This window comes from Macrosteles quadrilineatus, unplaced genomic scaffold, assembly GCF_028750875.1.
Source record: "Macrosteles quadrilineatus isolate MER2022 unplaced genomic scaffold, UCM_ALF_1.0 Scaffold_8__2_contigs__length_117827958, whole genome shotgun sequence".
NCBI lineage: Eukaryota > Metazoa > Arthropoda > Insecta > Hemiptera > Cicadellidae > Macrosteles > Macrosteles quadrilineatus.
Window position 1 is genome coordinate 76,878,362 of NW_026542601.1, and position 23,874 is coordinate 76,902,235.

Consider the following 23,874-nt stretch of genomic DNA (forward strand, 5'->3'; position numbering starts at 1 on the left):
GGTCAGTGTATGGTGACTGTAAATTAAGGTTGAAAAATATAAATTTAACTATAGTTTTGAGTATGTTTTTAATCAGTGTTAGAGCTTGTGACATTTTATGTGAAATAATTGCGCCAAACTTCAAATGGTTGTGGATATGCCAGAAAATGTTACAATAACTCTCGCGCCAAAGTCATGCTAGCCACAGCACTGCTGTCGGTTTATATTTAATTCTATTTGTCTATGTAAAGATGCAACAACTCACCTGTACCATAGTCATTAATTCTTTTTGTCTTTGCATGTACGAAGCAATACACGCGAGTTTTTTTAATACACCTGTATATTCGGCGGGCTCGTATACTCAGTAGTCGGTTGTTGAGTCCGTCCTTGGACACAAACCCATCACTCAGACGGGACGTAGGATGAAGACCTCGTTTAGATTATCTCTGGTGAAGTATCGTTTGTCATCTGGACAGGTCCATTAATAAATTGGCCAATAACAACAAAGCTGCAGTAGATCTGATCTATGTAATTGCTATGTACACTTTGATGGTGTTTATTTGATTAAGGTTAATGGTGTAGTATTTTGATTGATTGTGGTTAATGTTACTGAGGTTTCAGGGTTTGGATGTTTTGTTGGGAAATGATGTTTTAGTCAGTTTTAGTAAACGATTCTGGTTTGTAAATGTGAGTTAGTCGTAGCTACTCTGATAAAATATTGAATCACTCAAATCAGAATAGTTATAATGTGTCCAGGATGGTGCGTATGATAATTTTTTAGATGATATCCGAATGTATAGCTAAAAAGGCATTTTCATATATCAAGATAATGTAAATGCTCTTAGGAAAATTACTTTGTCTAATGTGCCTAGGCAGTACTGTACTATACTGTCAGACTTTGCTACAAGAGTTTTAATTTTAATAACCACGAACTAATCTGTGCATTGGACTGTAATTTTTTTCAAACTATAAAACTCCATCAGTCCCTATTATGATCAATGTTTCAATACATTCAAAATCTAAATGCTGCTTGATTGTGTTTGCCTGGATCCAAAAAAGAGATGACCAGGATGTGTAATATGACAGTTCTTCCCGATATGAACTATTTCTACTCGTGTGAGAGAGAGAGTAAGTCATGGTGAACTATTTACCCCGTACCTGTCACACTAACTTCTAAACTATCACTGACAGTAAATGATAGTCACGACACCTCACTTTCTAAACTGCCCTGCCGCACTTCGGTTTCTTCTGTTGCTCTAGTTCATACTAAAGCGGTGAAGAACAGACACGTGTGTCATATAAATTCAGTAGAATAACATATTCCCATTAATTCTTGAATAGAATGATACCATTGATTATCTGTCGATATATCGTTAAAGTATGTGCATTGTGTATCGTTAATGATAATACTTGCAGCACTGGTACGGTCATGAAGAAGGAGAATTCTATCTCTCAGCGGCACAGTACCTGATTTTAATTTCTTCATTCAAGTTGGTGGTGGTTTTATATGACTGTAATTTCAGCCTGATGAAATATTACCTTATAAAAGTCAGCAGGAAGCATGAAATCTACATGCTGTGTATCGATTTCAGTATTTTTTGTGCTATTCTAAGTTCCACAGAATACACTAATTGGAAGCATTCGTCGTAGAATGACTATCTCAATACTCAAACAAATTCAGAGTACAAAATAATTTGTACCTGATTCTTCTGCGTTATTTAGATTCTTTTTGCTTCTGTATTTTGCTTTGTATTGGACTTTTTGCATTGCGCTCTGTCGAGATCTGTTTCTCGACAGTAAAGGGTTCAATACTTCGAATGCAAATACAAAAAATATGTTTTAGTACCTATTGACTTAAATATTTATAAATACCACTTTGGAGTGCAACAGAAAATAATATTATTTTTGACGTAGTGCCATTGATATTTTATCTTTTAACCCAATGGTAATTTTTAAATAATGTATTATTCCTGTTTATAATAGTAGTTAAAAAATGTAAGACGTTACTCGGAGAACACCAACTACACACTTCTGTATACACATTGAACATTAACGGACCGAAGAGTAAACCTTGTGGCAGTCCCATTCACGTCTTGATCACTCCACAATGGTCTACTTGACGAGATCGCCGCAGCCCGCGACTGGCACCGGCAACCGTCTCAACTGTCAATAGGGTCTATCAATTTAGCAGAGTTGGTTTTGTCAACTCGACAGTTGGAAGTGTTTCATTAAATTCTCCAAAGTTTTGGGACAAGTTTGTGTCTAAAGTCACCACATAACTCCTGCCGTTCTCCTGTCCTCCTACATGCACACTCAAGGTTGGCAGGAACATTCTATTGAAATACTGCTTATGTTGAGACAGTCCCTTCTATACGAGAGATTTTGTATGTTTGTTACTCGTTCCTTCCTGTTTCAACTTAGTTTGGGATTGGCTCAAATGCTCACCGTCAAATGTTTTGTGGAAATATTACCTACTAGCTCGAAAGAGATTGCGTCGTTTTAACGTGTATTTTAGTAATTAAGTGGTAGTTATAGTAAATATCTATCACTACAGGCTGCAGTACTGATTCCTATTACATAACTTTATAATTTATATCAAAATCAATATTTTTGTAATATGTGTCTTTAAGACGGATTACTAGAAGTAAAATATTCATGAAACTCAAAATTTAAAGTTATCCTTGGCTCAAAACTTTCCTTATTTATGTAACTGAAGAAGTGCTTAGGTCCGTTGTGTTTTTGGAAGGGGATATTTTTATTAGAATCTCAATGGGATAGTCAAATGAAATACTCAGGCCGACGTCGGGTCGGAGATAAAGCTAAAGAAAGTGTTATCGTAGGTCTTCGATGTTCGTTTATAGGTCTTTGACCAAAGACGCGTAAACAAACTATGTAAACCTGCCAGACGGCGGCCTCTTATCTGTCGACCATGTAAACATTCTCACAGGTGCTTCACACCACTCGCTGTGTTTGGGCTTCATTTGGAGGCTGGTTTAGTTTTTGCTCCTCAAGGGTTATTGGATATGTTATAAACGTGTAAACATTACGAGGGTGTAGAATTTCCCATAACACTCTGATGATCTATTTGTGAGATGTATTTATATGACATTTGTTTATGACATACTTATGACATTTGAAGAAACTGTACGTCCTGAATTGAAATGGGAGTTGTGTACACAGATAATTGAATATTTATTTAATTACCACAAGATAGCTGTATCAAACTGTATCATTATATTTTTCTGGTTATATTTAGAATCCATCAACGATAGGTGCTTAAGAAATCTCACTTTCGATGAACTTACATTATAGTATGTTAAAATACCATTGCCTACCAACCCTTCAGTTAGTTTTTTGAATTATTTCCGACCAATGGGTAGAGCCTATGTAATTAACTACCAAAAGAACGAATAAAACACCAGGAAATTATGATCTGAACAAATATAGTGAACTATAGTCCAAATCTAATTTTAACTGGTCGTGCTGTCTTAGAAAATTGCTTCCGAGGAAAAATTACATTTGAAAAATGAATACTTGTTGAGAAAATACATTTGTCATGCTCTTTAAGTGAACGGATGTGAATTTACCCTCTTTATTCCACCTTAAGAGGATTTGATCTTCCAATGGCAGAGTTTCTTCAATGCGCCCGCCCCTTTAGCCTTGTCTGACCATCACCCCGTGTTGCAGGTGGCTGCGGAGGCATGAGGGGTTGCCTGAAGTGCGACACCCGCAACTCCAGCGACGTCAAGTGCCTCAAGTGCCGCCAGATGATCATCCTGGGGACGAGGGAGTGCGTAGAGTCTTGTCCCCCGGGCTACTCGCAGGAGTGGAGCACGCTGGTCGACTACATGGGCCGAGTCTGTAGAGGTATTACTAAAGTGCTCAGTGCAATTAAATGTTGTGCTACTCATTCAAGAAGCTCTAATTTCATTTCCAATGTGGTCAAGGTTTCATGGATTACTGTAGAATTTTAATACATGATTATATTATAGCTCCAATAAGGATTCTGTTAAACCAAGTAGTTGTGTTAACCGTCAAACATAGTAAGTAGGAGGCGAAGGTGATATTATTACTCATAATCAGTGTTAGTCAAACTGAATCCCCTTAGAATTTCATCTTGCACATTAGTTTATTGATTGAATGTCTAATTTTTAGCAGCATGCAAAATGATTGTCACATTCCGAATTTGCAAATCCTGTTTTAACGTTACTGTATGTAACGTTTGATACGCATTGCTTTACAAATTTGTGTACAAAAACATTGTATCAATGGTACTTTAAGTTAAGTTAAGCGGTTAGTTCCTGAGGCTGAGGTTTTAACTTTTAGCTATATAATTTACCAAAATCAGTGTTATAACAAATCGCAAAACTGTTATCAGCCATAAACTGATGTTATCCAGAACACACACGTTTTTAGAAACTTTATAACTAGTTTCTAAGACTAAAATGTCAATTCTTTCAATATTTTCAAATTTTTAATTTAGAACGTAATGGATATGAAATAGTACAAATAAAAAAGTTGTAATGAGTTCATCTTTAGAAATTCAGCACAAGAACTTCGCCGAGATGACAGGCAGTGTAAGAACTGAGTTATTTTCGTAATGACATGTTTTGTGGAAACAAACAGACACTCACATTCGTATGTTGAGGCGATTATCTAGTCAGAGGTCAACGAAGGGAAATGGCACAGAGATTCGGATGTGCTTTCTTTGGCAACACGCAGTCGAAGAAGAACGTGAGAAAAAAGTTTGGAAAGGAAATAATGAGGACGAAGTAGTGCGTAATGTGAGGATTTCCAACGATTCCAATGCTGAAGGGGTGTGTTATTACTGGAAAATCTCTTCTGCAATATAATTACAGGGACGGGAATATAATGTGAGAAATTTCTCTCCATTTTAGCAGATCACATAATTTAAATTAAATGTACTGTATCATGTTTTAACAAAGTGGTCTCGGAAAGTCACTACGCCTGAGGCTTGTCTACCTGTTAAAATCTTTATGCTTTGTGATTTTTGTTCAAATTTTATAATCTAGGTACCTTAACGTACCGATAAATATTTTAGTTGCGCGTGCGGATTTGTGATTGTGAAAATTGAAGCTGTGTACCATCTCCGTGGCCACTGTAATCGGAAATTTGTCTTCATAATGTTTTCGTACATTTTGACATGTCGTGAATAAATTTATATTCCAACTTCCAACAGCTATTTCAATAGTGAATTGAGCAAACCAGCGTCGTATTTCTAACTGACAAATAATCACCAACATACAACGCAAGATTTATGATAAATTCCTCGTTTTCTCCAGAGATCATTTTTCATTTCAAACTACTATATTTCTGACAAGTTTACACTTTATCACGTCATGTCAAAACTTGTCACAGTATCAGCAGTTAATTGAGAGAAAGTATTTGCTGATTAACCACTTAACGTAACGAGTGAGGGTATAAAACGTCTTTTATCTGGAGTCAAGAGCCTGCTGGACCATAAACAGCTGATTTAACGCAGTGACGTCACAGCAGTTAGCAATCAGCTGTTCTGGGTTCAGAGGCCAGCTGATTAAAGGAATGCTCCGATTACTTCCCGGCAAATCAAGATGCTCCAGATTGAGGTTATGCGCCTCCAATTAAATGTTATATCATCGGTGTTATTGGCCATTTGGATGGGTTGGTTACGTTTAGTTCATTGGATTTATCAAATCGAAAGTGATACATTCGGTTTTATTACAGGAATGTCTGAGCTTAGGAACAATTATTTTTTGATGGTTTGTTATAGATAGTATTTAAGCCTTTGGATCGCATTTGCAGGGGTTTAGAATTGTGCACGTATCTGTACTGAATGTATTTATGAGTGTTCTCAATAGTTCAATAAACTGACGAATGTCTTCACTTCTATAAGTATGATGACGATTCTCTAGAATCGATACTATGCAGACCATTCCTCCATTACATACAACCCACAGCACGTTTTTGCGTAACCATCTATCGAATAATTATCTGAATGCGTTTTGAATAGTTTGGTTCGTAGTAAACATAGAAAGTTATGAGGGCGTGCATTGGGGGAGGTGTGTTTTTTCTCGTCACAGTTGGCAGCCCTAATGCAATATTCATGTCGCAGGTGGCACCACTGCATCACAGGCGTGTGCTGTTTATCCCTTTGTATTAAGCCGTCAAGGGTTGGCAACACTTGATATGTATCACGTCGCGTGGATTAACCCTCCATTGTTGACATGAATGTAAAGAGGGGTCGCGGTCGCGGTTGATACAGCAATTGGTTTCATTTTGGAACTTTGTATGTCATTATGAACTTGTTATTTTGATATTAGTTGCACAGTTCGAACTATTTTCAGTTATATTAATCGGGTGTTGGAGATCAAGATAAATTCGATAACTTATGTTGAATCTCTTCAATACATCATTGTTGATTTTGTTGTTTGTGTGCAATTGTCTGTAATTCATCAATCCGTACTAATCGTTGATTACATCCCCTCAAATGCAATTGTCTAGACACTAGTCATTTTTCGTCTTCATTACAGGGTTGAGCTTGACAAATATATGTTTTTGTATGGTTGGAGTAGGAAGTGTTGATGCCTTTGATACGATGTTTACAACAGCATTGTGTGATGTTAACACTGTGGCTATACGTGTAATTGTTTGGCAAACGTAAACCATATCGCTGTAATACGTTAGCGTTGGAGTAGTAGGCTGTTTTTATTTTACTGATGACAAGAGAATAGGGGTGGGGTTGGCGACCAAAAGAAGCTTCCAAAGTGTCAGAATCCCCATCAGTATGAAATATGATTCCCCCACATTGAAGCGACTGAAAGCAACCTAAAGGGAGTTTAAGGTTCCTTTCTTTTCTTCGAATAATGTCTGTAGATGTAACCATTAATCACAATTTTATATCGCATTATCTTGCTTACAATGCAGTTTCATCCACGGGGTTGATATTGAGAAGGGATATTGTGATGCGAATCGCAACAGTATAAATTCGTAAAGCTATAATATATTAAACCAAAGTTGTTATGTTGCTAAAAGTAGCTGATATGGTTTCAATCTGGCTTTTAAATGAGTGGCTTTACAAAATTGTAAATCCAAATAAAGTTAGCTACATTATTTAATTGAGTTTAGTTATTTAATCATGAACGATTCGTACCACTTGAATTCTTTGCCACTACTAATTTTAGCCCAATCATTCATTCTGTTGTATGACAATTCGATTCAAAGATGATTACAGAAGTATCTTTCAATGTAAAGTAGCCTATTCAAGTATCTCAAAACTCTAATGATTTTCTCTCTTATCCATTAGTCGGTGTCTCTAATCTCCATGAATTTCTCCCTCTCTCTTTCTTACATCTGATGATGGTCGTGATAACCCAACTCATAATTATACTTCATTCCCTAAGTGATCTGAGTACAAATTGTTTCAACATTTACTTTATGACAATTCCCCAATAAGTCCAGCAAAGGAATTTATTTCCGATGCACTTATAGTCTTCCGTACATTCAGTATTGCAGTCTTTCATAAATAAATGTTAGATTTTACAATTCTATTTGTACTGATATTTTCAAAAACCTCTGCAAAAATTAATACCCTTTCAACACACATTTAATTTCCTCCACAAAATTATTTTTGTAAGGATGACTTTGGATTGTTTAATATTCCACCACTGGACAGAGGCAGGTTGCAAAACCTGTGGCAGGAAGGGGAAGTAGAGTTTAGCGACAGAGGGGGTCCTCCCCCACAGCGCAGGATGCTAGGGGAGGGGGTCCCTTTAAACACAATATTGTAATTGATGGCTCTTTGTAAACAACTGTATGCCTCTGGGGTGGACTTTGCTATGTTTTAGTCAAATGCACTTGGGTGAAATTAATTGTGACCGCATGTGTACCAACTGGTCAAAAAAAGTAATGAGCTCTGTTGGCGAAATTGTGGGCCGTGTAAAATCAATGGGATCAAACTTGGTTTCGGTAATATTAGATATTCGATTTTGTCTAATTTGTACAAAAAAAGTAGGTATATAAGATTGTGTATAGTAGTACAATATTTGGAGTTTACAATATTTTGTTTAGCATTATATAACAACATAACGACAACGTTGATATGGAAAATTTATCTTCACTGTCGTAAGTTTTGCCTAATATGATGCCTTTCCAGGCTTCTTACAGATCCTCTTTCATTTTATACTTTTTAATAGTTGTCCCCAAAAAAAATACTTTTTTCCATCAATATTATTATAAAATGTACACGGTCATAATCTAAGTGTTTACTACATTTTGTGAGTAGGTAGTAAACGTTGTTTATACATAACATGTTAAATAAAATGAAGTTTATCATCAAACCAATTACTGTGATTGTTAATTGGACACATCGCCCTATCACCAGTTAAGATATAATCTCGGCATCTAAATAATCGTTATCACCAGACATTCCAGTTGAGCAACGCCAATAATGAGTATATTCCTTCAGTACTACAGTAATTAATTAATACGTTACGTTGCATCTCCTAGTTGAAACAGGCTTGTGTTCATTCGTAACGTATTTTACTCCAAAAGTTGTTATTCTCTGTCATTTCCTTTACTTTCATTAAGAGCAAGAGGAAAGACTTCAGGGGAAATACTGTATTAAGTTTTATGTCTGCCCACTGTATCAATTTCCCTATCCCAACTTAGCACACGGATTTCTCTCTTATTCCACCGTGCCGTGATATCCGTGTTATGATAATTTTCTTAAGTGTTCCGAGAAAAAAGTGTAATCTTCAATATGTGTTTCAATTTTTTTGATTCATCTGTAATCGTCAGTAAATCTCAATCCATAAATTATACTAATAATATGTCTCCGAGTCTGCTTAAGTTTTAGTGGAAACGCTCCCAATAACATATTAAACATGACCTATTAGTTCATGTATAAGGATCTAGGACCTTCAGGTTAGTTCTGCTTGGTTAATGTGGAAAATTTCAGTTTATTGTTTACTATATGTTTACCAAACCGCATTTAAAAACAATAATGGAACCAAATAAAATTATTGAATATGAAACAAACGCTTGTTCTTTAGTAGGCTACCACAACCGAAGAGGAAATAATAAACCGTAAATTATCCCCCAAAATAAGTGACAGACATTAGGTCGACATCAGCGCACTCAATCTTATCCGACTTGATACACAGATACAAATAAATTCAGTTTTTACTATAGCTTAAAAGATTGACAGGTATACATGCACTATTCTAAATGGTAACTTCGATTAGAAGCGATTCAGCACCAAGTCTCAACAAATCAGGTGTAGTCGCCGTACATCTACACATTCCTGTAGGAAGTGTGAGTGAGAAGGTGTGAAGGCCGGTCAGAGTAAGATGACAATGAAGTGAATCCATACTGTAATTCCTTGTCTGATCTGAGACAGGGAAATAGTCTACCTGCGATTCCGTTGTGGTAAAAAAGAAAATTAGAGTTTTAAAGGTTATAAGAATGAGATGTGACGAAACAGCTGTAATTGTGTTGAACATAATGTTATGAATGGTGGGATTCATATTTGCTTAGTTACTAATAATACACATTGCATGATTCTGTCTGAGTTATTTACGCAATAAGCAATAAGTATTCAGGATCATTTTTTTAGAATTATGAATGTGGAACATGCTGACCCATCAATGACGATAAATAAGTTTTACGTCTTATGGTTGTTATTATGATAAATTCAGATAGATATTGATGTGGAAATCTCAGTATATGAATCCCCGTTCAAGGGCTGTACACAAAGTACTTCAGTTGTTTGGTCAAATATAAAATTAAAATTTAGAATTGTTCAATATTGCTAACATTATATTTGGGTGGTTATCAACAAGATTTTGGTATCACAAGTACTGTTTTTAGTAATTAAACTTATACTTATACTTTCTTATTAAATGGTGACCATACAAAGTAGGTATTTAAAGCCAAGTATGAATGGAGATGAGTGTAGAATGAGTGGCACGATCTTGTAGTCTTGTTAGTGACTAAGGCCGATATTCCTTAGACACAGCTGTTAATTAATCTTACTAATATTATAAACTAGCAGAGTACCCGTCCTTCGTACGGGGTTGGCATATAAGTATCAAATGCTTATAGCAGTTATGAGTGAGGACATGGTAAGATTCAATAATTTCATTTCTCATAAGGTTAACATGGGAAACTCCAGAGCCACTGGGGCGGAGCCCGAAAGGATTTTTGGGATAAAAATATGCCTATATGTTAATCGGGAATGTGAGCTATCATCATGCCAAATTTCAGCCCGATCCGACCAGTAGTTTTCGCGTTTACTTTTCCCATACACACACACAGACACCACCTCTTTTTTATAATAGTATAGATAGATGTGAACGTTTGTGTGTTTGTTTGTTTGTTTGTTTGAAGTTCAATCACGCATAAACCACTGGACGGATTGGGCTGAAATTTGGCATAATGATAGCTCACATTCCCGATTAACATATAGGCATATTCTTATCTCAAAAATCCTCTCGGGCTCCGCCCCAGTGGCTCTGTAATTCCCCATGTTAACCTTATTAGTATTCATATTTAAATGGAATTAAAGAATTTAGTCAGCTGTTTCAACTAAAAAAGTTAGTTCTATGATATACAAAAGCATTAAAAAGTTATAAGATTTACCTACAGGGTGCAGCACTAAATATTTTTTGCATTTAAGTAAACAGCTAATTTGAACTACAGCAACAAAACGCTCTGATATTCAATGAGAACTGTCAAAGTGGAATGGATGGCACTCACAGTTATGTTCAAGTTTTTAATGTCATGAAAAATTTGTGATTTTTTGTGAATTTTTAATAATTTATTTTTCTTTATTGTTTAGGTGAAGTGGTAGAACATAATGCTATGGTAGATGTGTAATACCATAGTATACCGTAAATTCAAAGAAGCAAATTTTATCAAACTTTGTCCTCCCCCATTGCAAACGCAAAGCTTGAGTATAACTGCAATAAGCATTTTTAACTTATAAGCCAACCCCGTACGAAGGACGGGTACTCTGCTAGTAGTCCATACAGCTAATGACAACTAAGGGACCTACAGTTTATAGTGGAATCCGAACCACATTTTTGCCTTGGTATATACGAGTTGGTATAATTATCAGGATAGTACTGCGGGTAGTCGTAGTACTCACTCGTGTGGATGTCAATCCACACTAGGGAGTATCGCATCCACAGTGCATGCCTATAAATATCCACAATGCGTGACCTCCTAGTAGCTGGATTACAGGACGACGCCACCCGTCATATATCCAATATCCAAATACTCAAATAAATCCCACCTATACCGACTAACATAATCAGCCTGCCGCTATACAACATAGAGGCCAGTATATACCAGTAATATACAGCTGTGGAACATTTAGTTATGTCACCGATTACTGGTTGCACAACTAGCCGTTACAACAAATACGAGCGAACTGGTCCATAAACCTAGGGTTACGGCCTCGGTTATGACTCTGAAGAGGACCGGAACGAAACGCGTCGGTGGCGTCAACGAGTTTACGACCGCTTCAAGCTTTTTTTCTCACTACCTCCTCTTGGATGTGTATCATCCTCAATCATGTTCGTTTTGTAGGGTACAGTATTAAGAAACGTAAGTTAAAATACCTCTACGGTTGTACATGTCTACCACTGACGAGCGAGCACAATGAAACAATAGATGCCCCAAGATTGAACCCTGAGGTACTCCCACTATTCATTAGTTACACACCCGCGCTTGACTCCAGGCGAGGTCTACTCAAAAGGTTCTGTCTTTTTTGTTTTTGATGTTACGTAGTGGCGAGAGTCTTTGAAAGAGTTTGTATGTATTAAGGTGTATACATCGAAGAAAGATCTGGCACTACGTAGTGATACACAAATGGCTAGTGAAAACTACTGGATATTCAGCTTTCTCTTGCGTCTTGTAATCAGCTCACTTCATAACTTAACTGTTACTCTGGTCGCATTGAATTCTCCTGTTATGTACTAAGCTGAATATGCCTCGGGTTCGATACGAGCGGTGGCGTGATCGGCGCCGCTCTGACATCGGGTCTCTAAAGTGCGTATAAATTTGTTGAGGGTGGCCACGATACTTCTAAGGGGTGAGCGACGCCGCTCATGATTCCAATTCTAGACCGATTTTCGCAAAAACGCCGCTCGCCGCTCAGAAGGGTCATATGCTTCAGTTCAGCCGAAACTAGTTGGAAACCATGCAGTGCTTTTGTAAACCAGCCCACTAGCTCATTACTCCATCTAAATCTGCTCAAAATGTAGTCAAAAGTAGTGACATCTTCGTGTATTTAAAGAACCTACCGTCTTCCCTAAGCTACGGAATAGATTAATGGTGGCATTACTCAAAAACTCTTCTCTTTTTCGGTTTTACCCCTATTGTCGTCCTTTACCACTTTTATGTAACAACTGCATTTTTTCTTTAACAGACATTGTCAGATTAATAGCTCGGCACATGTTATATATTCCTGTTACTGTTTTCAATTAGTTAATGTTATCCCGTTACTCTGTTCACTTTATATTCTCCTGTCACTTTACTTGGTTCATTTCACAGTCTCCTGCCAAGTGTCAACTCACTCCTATCTCTCGGAGTGACCGCGGCCGACCGACGCCTCCGCACTGCACGTTGCCGCGCTGCCGTTGTCCGACATGAGAGTCGTGCCGCGGGCCAGCGCACTCGATTGTTTTCATTTCGAAACCAGTCGGAACGTGGAATAGAAAACACCGACTATGAATATTCAACCAGCAGGATTATGAGGCTAAACATTGGAGTCCGTTCCAGATGGTGAAACCATTACCATTGTATTAAGGCTTAATGACGTCATGTTGGAGTTTTCCGTGTTTAGGTTGCCACTAAGGACAATTCCAAAAAGTATTACCATAGATAAAACATACTCCCTTGTGTTGCTTAGTCTATGATAACGGAACTGTATATAAGTAGTGGAAATAAGTTACCTACTTGATCACTTTTTCTAACATTTTTCTTATGCATCCCTACTCTGATATATTCACAGTACCACAGTACTTCCATGTTGAAGAGTTTGACTACAAGAAACCCAAAGTAAAATATTTTTGTCAAGATGACATAACCTATCATTATGTATTATTTGATCATTGCTTTGCTCATCATATTTTGCATATTGACCTTTAATTATAACTGTAAATAAATGTATTTAATAACTTAATACTAGCTGCTATAAGAAAATTCAGTTTTGATGAACGGGTTCCCTTTATATTAAAACATATTTTGATAACCTAGTTAATACTATCTCTGCGTTGATACAGCAAGGTTTATAGAACCTTTTTTTTATTTCCATAATCAACGAAATGGGTTTAGAATAAATAATCAATGGCAAAATTTTATAATGAATAAATCTACTACATAGAGTTGTGTATATATTATACTAGCTGGCCCGACAGACGTCGTCCTGTCCTATGTCAAATGCTCGTTCATTTTCAAGATTAGCTCATTCGCATGGCTCAATCACGTCCTGGTTGAAGTTCCTTCGCTAGGCTCACTTACCTTTAGGTTGGAGCTCGTACGCTGCGCTCACTTGCCTTCAGGTTAGCTCATTCGCTACGCTAACTTGCCTCCAGGATAAAGTTCGTTCGCTACGCTCACTCACCTTTTGGTTGCAAATTAGCTGTTGTCATAAATTTAAAAAAATAATAGTGCTGCACCGTATTGGTAAACCTATTCACTTTTTAATGCTAGTGAACATCACATCACCTGCTAGTGAATCAAATTGTTCAGTTGAACCAGCTGTTAAGATTCTTTAATTCCATTTAAATATGAGTACTCATAAGGTTAACATGGGAAACTCCAGAGCCACTGGAGCGGAGCCCTTTTGATGGATCTGCACCAAACTTCACACAAACCATCCTTGAATAATGCTTAATAATGCCTGAAAGTTCCATTACAATCTATCGAGCGATTTCGGAGTCCATAAAGGACAAACAAACAAACATACATACATTGGATTTTATATATACAGGATGCTTTTTTAAAAACTTGCATCTTTATTTATGTAAAAACCGCAATAGATAGAAATATGCAGTTTGCGGGAATCATCTATCGACGTAGGGGGCCCAATTGTTTTGAATTCTACGTTACATTCACATTCCCCCCCTTTCCACCCCCGCCCCCAACTTAATTTTTTTAAATAGCAAGGTACCCCTTGTGACATATCAAATAAAAGAGCATGAAAAAAGAAAATGTTTGATGAAAAAAAATTGAAAATCGGTTCACAAATTTGCGAGATATTTCCCCCTCCCCCTCCCCGGAACTTATTTTTTTTAATAGCAAGGTACCCCTTGTGACATATCAAATGAAAGAGCATGAAAAAAGAAATTTTTTGTTGAAAACAAAATTAAAATCGGCTCATGAATTTGTGAGATAATCCCCCCCCTTTTCCCCTACCCATAACTTGTTTTTTAATAGCAAGGTACCCGCCCTTGTGACATATCAAATGAAAAATAAATTTCACCAAACATTTTCTTTTTACATGCTCTTTCATTTGATATGTCACAAGGGGTATCTTGCTATTAAAAAAAATAAAGTTCCGGGGAGGGGGAGGGGGAAATATCTTGCAAATTTATGAACCGATTTTCAATTTTTTTTCATCAAACATTTTCTTTTTTCATGCTCTTTCATTTGATATGTCACAAGGGGTACCTTGCTATTTAAAAATAATTAAGTTGGTGGCAGGGGGGAAAGGGGGGAATGTGAATGTAACGTAGAATTCAAAACAATTGGGCCCCCTACGTCAATAGATGATTCCCGCAAATTGCATATTTCTATCTATTGCAGTTTTTACATAAATAAAGATGCAAGTTTTTAAAAAAACACCCTGTATAGATTTAATTTGTTTGGATCAGCTGTCTGAAATTGTGAAATAAGCATTAGACAGTTGTGATTGTTTACATTGAAATGTCAACGCGAAGGTAAACATAGTGAATTTTCTCATGCTTCCATGGAGACCAATTAATATTTACTTTTGAAAACCTCATCTCAAAACTTTGGACATCCAAGGGGCCCGAGAGGAACTCAGGGCATAGAATAGGTCTATGAATTTCCTAGATATGTGAATGTCGACCATCTTTGTGCTTAATTTTGGTTGTATCAGTTTAGTGTTTTAGTCGTAAGAGCCGCGAAGATAGACAGACAGACACCACCTCAATGTTATAATATGTAGTTTAGATTAATGTGTGTTACATTCTTGGCTACTGAGGCTATATTCGAGAGTGAAAGTGTAGGATTTCCTGGCTGAGTGTTGCTAGTTATTGATGGCATTATCCTGGTTAATTAGCTTTGAAATGGGACTTTCGCTAACACATGAGTTGCCAATAGTCAACTACCTTGAAGGTATTTCTGGTTTGAGATAGTTTGATGTGAGGATTCCAATGTGAAGGTTGTCTTTGTAGTTTTTAAAGGTCACACACTCAAGAAGGTTTACAAATGGAAGATGTTGTATTTGAATCAGGTTAAATCATGAAGGGTACTGACAAAGTGGCAGATATTTCAATTCTGACAGAAGCACTTCTACTAATGGGACAAAGTCATTTTGTACTAGTGAGGTATTTGCCACATATTTTTGGGTTGGGTTTTTCAAAAAATAAATTAAAACAATCAACTTAACCAGCAGAAAGAACTTTTGGAATACAATGTTTAAATTTGCAAAGACGTCATTAGGGTTAGGGTAGTAACCCGCCAAGGTGGCTAAGGGTGTCACAGAAGTTAGCAGGTCTGAGAAAAGTATTGAGAAAGAGATCTTTCGTCACAATTTGGCTGCAAGAAATAACACAAGCTAATACCGTGACATTGATGGTAGTTTTGGTTAGAATAGAAGTGAGAGGAATCATTTAGGTATAAACTTTACTTGTGTGAATTTTGTGTGGACATTTTAATATATAGAGTTCATAGAGATTGCATAAAAGATCTGTCTTACTATAGCCTAGTTTGTTTTCTCAAACATTGTTTGAGTACAATAATTCTGAGAAATTTATCAATTAACCTATGTAAATTATGGGAAGGACTTAAAAATGTAGTGATTAAAACAAAATGCATCTTATAAGTGCATGAAAGTATTATGATATTAAGTCAAATTTATAAGGATAATGGAACTACACTTTTCAAAACAAATCTTTAGATGAGCGTACAAAAAAATATTCAAAATTTTCAATATTTGTTTCAGAAAGCCTGTTTTTGGGTGGAGTAGCATTGTCAGGTCAATCACTAGCAGTGGTAGTAGGCTGTGTGGCGGGGGCAGTGATCTGTCTGGGCCTAGTAGCAGCGGCGGGGCTGTGTGTCAAGTATAGGAGATACAGAGCACTGCGAGACAAGGCACGACAGAGCCCCAGCCTGGGACATCTGACAGGAACACAACGTAGCCAAGGTAAGTTGGTTCAAGGTACTCCAATAGCCATAAGTACTCTCCTAAGGTAGCCACTGGATCATACTAGAGCTCATCCTTCCCGTATGGGGACAAAAATTGTTGGCGCACGAAGGATTTATACTGGATCGAGCAACCATGGATGTTCAATGTCGTGCAGGGCAGAAGATAATTTTGAGAATCCTTAAGTCCTTGGCGCAGAAGTAGTGAATGTGGGACCCAAACTCAAATGTCTATCTAGGAAATTTTAAATATCCAGATAATTTTGTTATGCCAAGCAAAGAGTGGAAAGACAGAGGTATAAGGTTATGTATGGGCCAGTATACTTTTTAAGGTTGACATTGTGAGCAAAGCTCCAGTCTCCTATAGTATCAACCAAGTACTGTAAGAAATAGAGCTACAGATATCTTGACAAAAGTTTTCTATATTTACACAGAAATGTCAAGACAGGAGAGAGGTGTCATAGGTAATGGCTAATAACATAACTTTACTTAAGAGTAAAATGATGTGGCATTTAAGTTAAGAGGTTCCAGTTTGTGAAAGATGACACATATATTATATGTCGAAAAGACTATTTATTTTGCTTCTGAGGCATTAAAACAACTGTTGTCCTATAGTATTTTATTGCTTATATTTTAGCAATATATTTGCCTCAGGATCACTATTAAATTTCAATTCCTTCAAGAGGTTAAGTTGTATAGAACTTACAATTTCTTTGGTTTGGTCTACTTTTAGTCTTGATCAGGTTGTTTTCTAGAACAAGACCATATTTTGAGCTAATTCTGCTATGTATAGTGCATATGTTGGTTTATAAAGATAAGTTGACATTTGACGATCGTTTGTTTGTGCTGTGTGCAGACAGTGATGACAGTGAGCGGCCAGAGTTCCTGAAGCATCTGTCGTCACTGCGGAGTGAAGCTCCAGTGTTCCTAGCGATGCTCAATGAGACGAGGAGACAAGTGCGAGAACTGCGGAGGCCGAACCGCAATGACTCCACTATCCAGGCGTATAAGTAAGTAACTAATTCTGAAACCCAGTGATCCAGAGTGTCCTCAGAGATATGAGATATCCTGTGTCAACTCAAATGGTTTACAAATTGAAGAGGGTAGATAATACTTCTTGCAGGTATCTCAATGTAGAAAACATACAAAGTAAATTAAAAAAGACTTGACTTAATTTCTATGTTCTTGAGGTGGACGTAGAGACGAAACTAAAGCTCTTTACTCAACTTTGGGCCATGTGCTTTGCTTCTCCACTCTTGCCTTCTTCTCGCAGCTCTCTCTCTCTCCACCTATCTCCACCTAAGTCATCCTCGGTCTGTCCCTGTTCCTGCTTCTTCTTGGTGGCTGATGTTAATGTCCAATTTCCTTAGAATTTCCCTATCCACCCCTACTTTCTTAATTTAATAACATCAGTAATGGGAGATGTTTGCACCCTCCTCCATCACTCTACGTTGGTGATCATATCAGGCCATCAGACATTAAAAATTCTTCTAAGGCACCGGATTCTGAATACCAGGAGTTAATTAAGAGAAACAGATGTTACGTTGGTTCCAAAGATCCTAAGATTGTTGCTTCTTCTTAATTGGTTTGATTGCCGAATTGGAGCTAGCTGTGCAAAAACTCCCTTTGCCTTCATGATCCTCTATGCCACGTCCTAGTCTTTCCCACCTGACATAGACACAATGCTTCCAAGATAGACAAAATCTTCTACTCTTTCAATGACATTACCTTTCAGCTCAAGTTGCTGGTTACCTTTTTAATTTATTCTCATTTCCTTTGTTTCTCAGGTAAATTGTAAAACCAACCTTTTTCCTTCATTATCAAGGTCTTTAGGTTTATCTTCGATATCTTTTCTTCCATGAAAGTATTCTGTCTGATAAAGTACAGTTTATAGCCAAACCAAGGTATTCTAGTCCATCTGTGAGTCCCAATGCAATCCTCTGGGTCTTCTTGTTGCTTTCCTCATCACCCCATCCAAGACCATCTAGAAGATAATTAGAGATAACAAAAAGCCCTGTCTAACACCGGTCTTAATTCTAATTGACTCGTAAAGCTTTCCCTCGTGTACTACTTGACACTTGTGGTCTTCATAAATCAGCTGGATGAGGTTGATTATTTTCTTCAGAACATCTCCACAGGCTATTTATTAGGTATTTTAGAACTCACCACAGGCTAAGTTGTTAGACAGTCAAGCAAAAACATATCCCTAACTTAGCTCCATCCACAGAGAAATAACATACAGAGGATACATTCAATTGTACTCTTAAGTGGTGTCTAGCACCATTCACTAGTGTCTAGAGCAAATTCTATTTGTCGTCCTCTCCTGCTCTCCTTTCCCCTCGCTATCACGCACTACAGCGCTCACGCTGTAGAAAGACCCTGTGCTACAACTGCTGTACATAAACGCTATGTGGCTATCACCGTTTGGGATTTTCCTGGCTCGTTACAAGTACATTTCCGCCCCAACATACCAGAGCTGAAATCGCACAGTTGCCCCATAAGCTTGTGTTCTTTGTATCTTACTTCTCCAAGCCTCATCAGTTACTGAGTGACTTAAAAGTTATTTGGCTGGAGCATAGTTATAATCTTGTGTATGTGCAGGCCTGTCCTCAAGGACCTGTCCAGGATCCTGATCCTTCTGAACCGTCGGGAGGAGAGACTCGGTCCTCCGCCCCCGGACTGGGAGACTCTGTTGGCATGGGGGGAGAGGGTCCTGAGGAGGTACAAGAAACACAACCCTAACCAGGTGAGAGGGGCTAGAGTTAGAACATAAAAAAATAGCTTAAGTTAGTTTTTTGTTGAGTAATCTTAATCTGATCTAGTTTTTTTTAGGTTTCTGGTGATGTTCAAAAGTTATTGTTTTTGTCATACAAAACCCACATTGCCACTTACTTCCAACATTTTATCAGTAGTATTCAACATTTCACATTGTCATGAAGCCTTTGATCCTGCAAGTACATGACTCTACTTCCTAAATACAACTCCACATATGGGTTGTATGTTAAGTTAACACGTTTTCTTGCAACAACATCCTAGAAAGCGGTGATTGTCTATTTAATGAACAAAAGTAATACTGGCATTTACAAAAGTAATATGACATTTTAAAAACGTATTCAAGAGCCGAAAACATTATCAAAAGGTGAGGTAAGATCAGGGATACGTTTTTTTTTATTACAAGAAACATATCCGATGCCGACATTTATGGCCAGATGACTGGATACTGTGACCCTGATACAAAGATAGCGTGGAAAGTGCAGAAATAGGCTAGGTAGTTTCAAAATGGCCGAGAAAATACTCATTTTGGAAGGAATTCTGTTTTTGGTGGGTACCCATACTTCTCAAAGAGGACCACCTAGAACAAATTATTTTACAGCCATTTTTACACTCCATAACCCATTTCCGCACTTTACTCTCACTCATCGCTTTAGGGACATCACCTTCAGTCATTTGGTGATGAATGTCAGCTTCGGATGTTTACCTTATTGTTAGGTAATTCACATAAGACTTATCATAATTATAGCAGCATGTTTCCCTCACAATGACAGTTTGTTCTGCTTGTCCACAGGTGGCGCAGCTGGTTAACTTTCTCAAAGTGCCAGTGCAAACGCACCCCTCACCCCCCTCCCCCTACCCCTCTACGCTTACAACGTTTACTCCTTCTCACAAGTCTCGTCCCCTCCCTCCCACAACGGACTCTAGCTCCGCCCCCTCCACTCAGCCTTCCCCCTCCATGCAGCAGCTTGCCATCAACGCCTTTGATGACAAGTATAGCGACACCAGAGAAGACAGGTATTGTTGAATGTTTACAAACAATTTTAATAACTAACAATATTTGCGAGTACGAACAATCAGTCTCTAGTTGGGAAGAATGGCAATTGTTACCAGCAGTTCTATAATCGGTTAACATAAGTACTTGCTCACGATTGCCAGCTGCAACCAAATGCGGGAATAGCCCATGTGCTGCATGAATGAGTGGGCAAAAATTTTTAAATTGAGTTTCATCCAATAGGAGAGGTACTTTACTGCATTCCAGTCATTGTGGATGTAGTTCTACATAAAACCAACAAAACAAAATTGACAAGAGACTTTCAGTACAGTAGAACTCCTTATATCCAACCTTGGCTTAACAGACTCCTCGGGGTATCTGACCTAGTGTCCAACCATTTAGTTATTTCATGTCTTGGGTGATAATGTTGAGCACGTTTGATTAGCTAATAAGGCTGATCTCGGGCGTGCCGTAATCGTGGCAGAAGATCACACTGCTGTCGCCGACAGATTAAGATGTGCTGGGACGGGTGTTGCCCCTGTCACGTGAATCGATTACTGATGTCGCAGAGACTGCAAGATATGCTCACAGGTGTTGCCGTGATTGCGGGAGAAGGTTATCGTTGTTTCCAAGATTGCAAAGGTGTAGCTGTGGTCGCAGGAGACGATTACCTGTGTTGCCGAGACCGCAGGATATGCTCATGGGTGTTGCCGGGGTCGTGGGACATAGCTAGGCTCCTCCCAATATCTGACCATGGCCCGGTCTCGTTATGGTCGGATTTGAGGGGTTCTACTGTATTGCCAAAATCTTGGGCGAAGTACCCGCATACACTAAACAGGAATATTTATTAGGAAATTATTTGGATGTTCATAATTTAAAGGAATTCATGATAAAAAATAAGGCTTAACACATTTGTTTTCTCAGACTAGTAAGAAATCCCTGCTTTAAATAAATTTAAACCACTTGAACTCTCAAATAAGCTATTTAGACTCTATTGTCAAGAGTTTAACATGTTTACCCTGCGTAGGTCTCCTGCTGCCGCATTCCACCACAACTCCCTGATAGACTCAGGAGTTGACTTCAACCCCTCGTGGGAGTTCCCTCCCAGCAACTACACAATCCTGGCCGAGTGGACGGCCTCAGAGGAGCCCACCAGCATCACTAGCTACGACGACGACTTCTTCCAACTCGGCTTCCGGCCACAGGACGAGATCACAACTGAGTTATGATTCCAAGCTGCTCTTGCTCTAGTCTCAATATGGGTTTGTCCTTGAAGGATGTTTTCCAGTTAAGGTATTTTTAACATATATGGTTCAGTTGAGTATTTGAGGAAACAAATTTTAGCGGAAAAATGTGGTTTCTTCACGCGTGTGTGTCACTCGGTCATGCTACTAGAATCGTATACATGCATATCCTTATGTCATAGGTAATAAGGCTTGATTCTACTGGACCTCAATGTGTCCATTGTTAGACATTTTTTAATCTGAAATTTGTTGACAGCAAATATTTGTTCAATGGTTTTCTTAGCATATATTCTTATTATTCTGTACTTCTGTAAAAAAAAAAAAACATAAGTGCTGATTTTTCTCAACATTTGTTTAAGTACCCAAAAAAATTCTATTTAACATTCCTATAGTAGTAATTGGTCAGTTGGTGGCTCAGTCGGTGGCTCCACGGACTTCAGGCCCAAGGCAGTGATGTCGTGGGTTCAGATCCTGGTACCTGCCACTACTTTTTATCAGTACAGTTCGTCCTTGTACTGAATCGGCTCGATCCTTGCTTTTCTGCAGATGCTCTACAATCTGACCTCTTTGGCCCATGTGGACGGGCAAATGCAAGGTGAAAGAGGCTGTAAACCTCTGTAAAAATGTTTTCTCTACAAATCAAAAACGTTATGCAGATTTTTTAAATGTTATAAACTACCCATAAATATGTGTCCTATTTTGTTTTTAAAAAATTACTGCTTTGTAATATCCCTTAAAAAATACCTTTTTTAACTTGGGAAAAATAAATAAAGCCTTTGTACCGGCACATTTTTGCATTAGAATCAAGAGTAACACGACCTCTCCCTAAAGAAACTCATGCCCACAACAAATACCTACCATATTTTTCATAATTTCAGCATTAGAGGATTTTGATGAATACCTATCTTAAATAGCAATGTTTGAATTATTTCTCAAAATCAACTCATTACTACGAGCACATTAAATAGTAATTCATGAATGGGTTGTTGGTAGTTCCTTCTAATTTAAATATCTGATTTAGTAGTTAAGGAATGAAAATAAACCATAAATGGTTGAGTGTCAGTTCAAGAGAAAGTTGTCAAAAGCAAAATATGTTTACTAACGTTGTTATTAATTTTTATTGAAGAAAAAGAGTTTTAAATTTTTAGGAATTTGAGGAATACAATTTTTCCACTGGATACTCCTTCAAGGCAAATACTTAAAAGTTTTTAAATTATTTTAATAAATTCATTGGTTAGTGTAGAACTTCAGGAAGTGTAGAATTTTGTTTCTGCGACTTGCTCATGAAAATAATACTCTCACGAAATATTATCAAATAATTATTAACTCTATAATGATATTTTTATATTGCTTTTTAAAGTGTATATAATGATTATGTTTTGCAAACATAATTAAAACCTATAGTTTTCGATAGAAACTGAAGAGTACAAATCAGTTTCAGCTATTGAGTACAAGAAGTTTGTGTATTAAATACATCACGTTGTACAGTGTATTTTTGTTTATATTGTTTCATATTTTTGTTAATTGTTAATGTACAGAGCACTAATTTGATTGTTTGTTACACATTATTTTAAAAACTATTTGAACATAATAAGAATATTTATCTATTTCACCCTTGTGGCTCTTAAAACTTCAAATGCTTTTAAAAGTTTGGTAGATCCACAAGTTATGGCACAATGAAAGTAGCATTATTTTTTTTAATACTATTTAAATAAAAAAACATTTTTCTTAAGTAGTGTTAAGCCAGTTGATCAGTCCAAATAAGGGTGTCATTTCCCTAATGGCAGACATGGCGGTTGCCAGGGGCCTCAAAGGATTTTTTTTTGTTTTGGAAAATGAATTTCACAAATAATCTGTTAGGGATGAATACATTTTGAGCCAAGTTTGTATCTTCCTGATTGCCAAATTCTTTTAAGTCGACCGCGAAAGATGTACACAATTTCTCCTTGACTACAAGAGACGTTCTTGTTTTTGTCACAGAAGATGACAGTGATGTCTCTGCAATGGTGAAAATGTTCACTATTTAGTCGCGACCGCAGGAGACAAAGATGATGTCCCCGTAAACGTGGAATTTTGTGTCATGACCGCAGGAAATGTAGAGGTGCCTCCGTGATTGTGAAAGATATTCAATATTTTGCCGTGAGGGTAAGAGACGTTAATGATTCCTCCACGACCGCAGAAGATATCCATGATTTTGCTGCAACCACAGGGGACGCTTATGATTTCCTCATGATGAAGACAATGTCGTTAATTTTCAATGTAGTTTCGTATTTGCTGCTTTTAATCAGATTATTGTATAACAATTAATATTTTATAAAAATCAATACTTTCCAAAGCAATCAGATTTTGAAGGTTTATAAGGCAACTGTAAATTTGGCCCGAGATTCAAAGGTTGACATTTTTTACTCGTCCCAAGGTCTGGTTCACAGACCACTACTATATTATCATAGAAAATTAAATTATTTATTAGCTAGTCTCCTACCTCTATTC

General features: G+C 37.4%; 1 protein-coding gene across 1 annotated transcript in view; it reads left to right on the forward strand.

Moving 5' to 3' along the window:
- LOC129001659 (uncharacterized) overlaps positions 1–21,570 on the forward strand; it is a 52,330-nt gene extending 30,760 nt beyond the window's left edge. The window contains exons 2-7 of the mRNA XM_054429033.1: positions 3,667–3,846; positions 16,175–16,375; positions 17,231–17,384; positions 18,976–19,120; positions 19,940–20,163; positions 21,168–21,570. Coding sequence (XP_054285008.1) covers positions 3,667–3,846; positions 16,175–16,375; positions 17,231–17,384; positions 18,976–19,120; positions 19,940–20,163; positions 21,168–21,369 — 1,106 coding nt within the window. The 3' untranslated portion in view covers positions 21,370–21,570. The remainder of the gene's footprint in view (positions 1–3,666; positions 3,847–16,174; positions 16,376–17,230; positions 17,385–18,975; positions 19,121–19,939; positions 20,164–21,167) is intronic.
- The last annotated feature ends 2,304 nt before the right edge of the window (positions 21,571–23,874 follow it).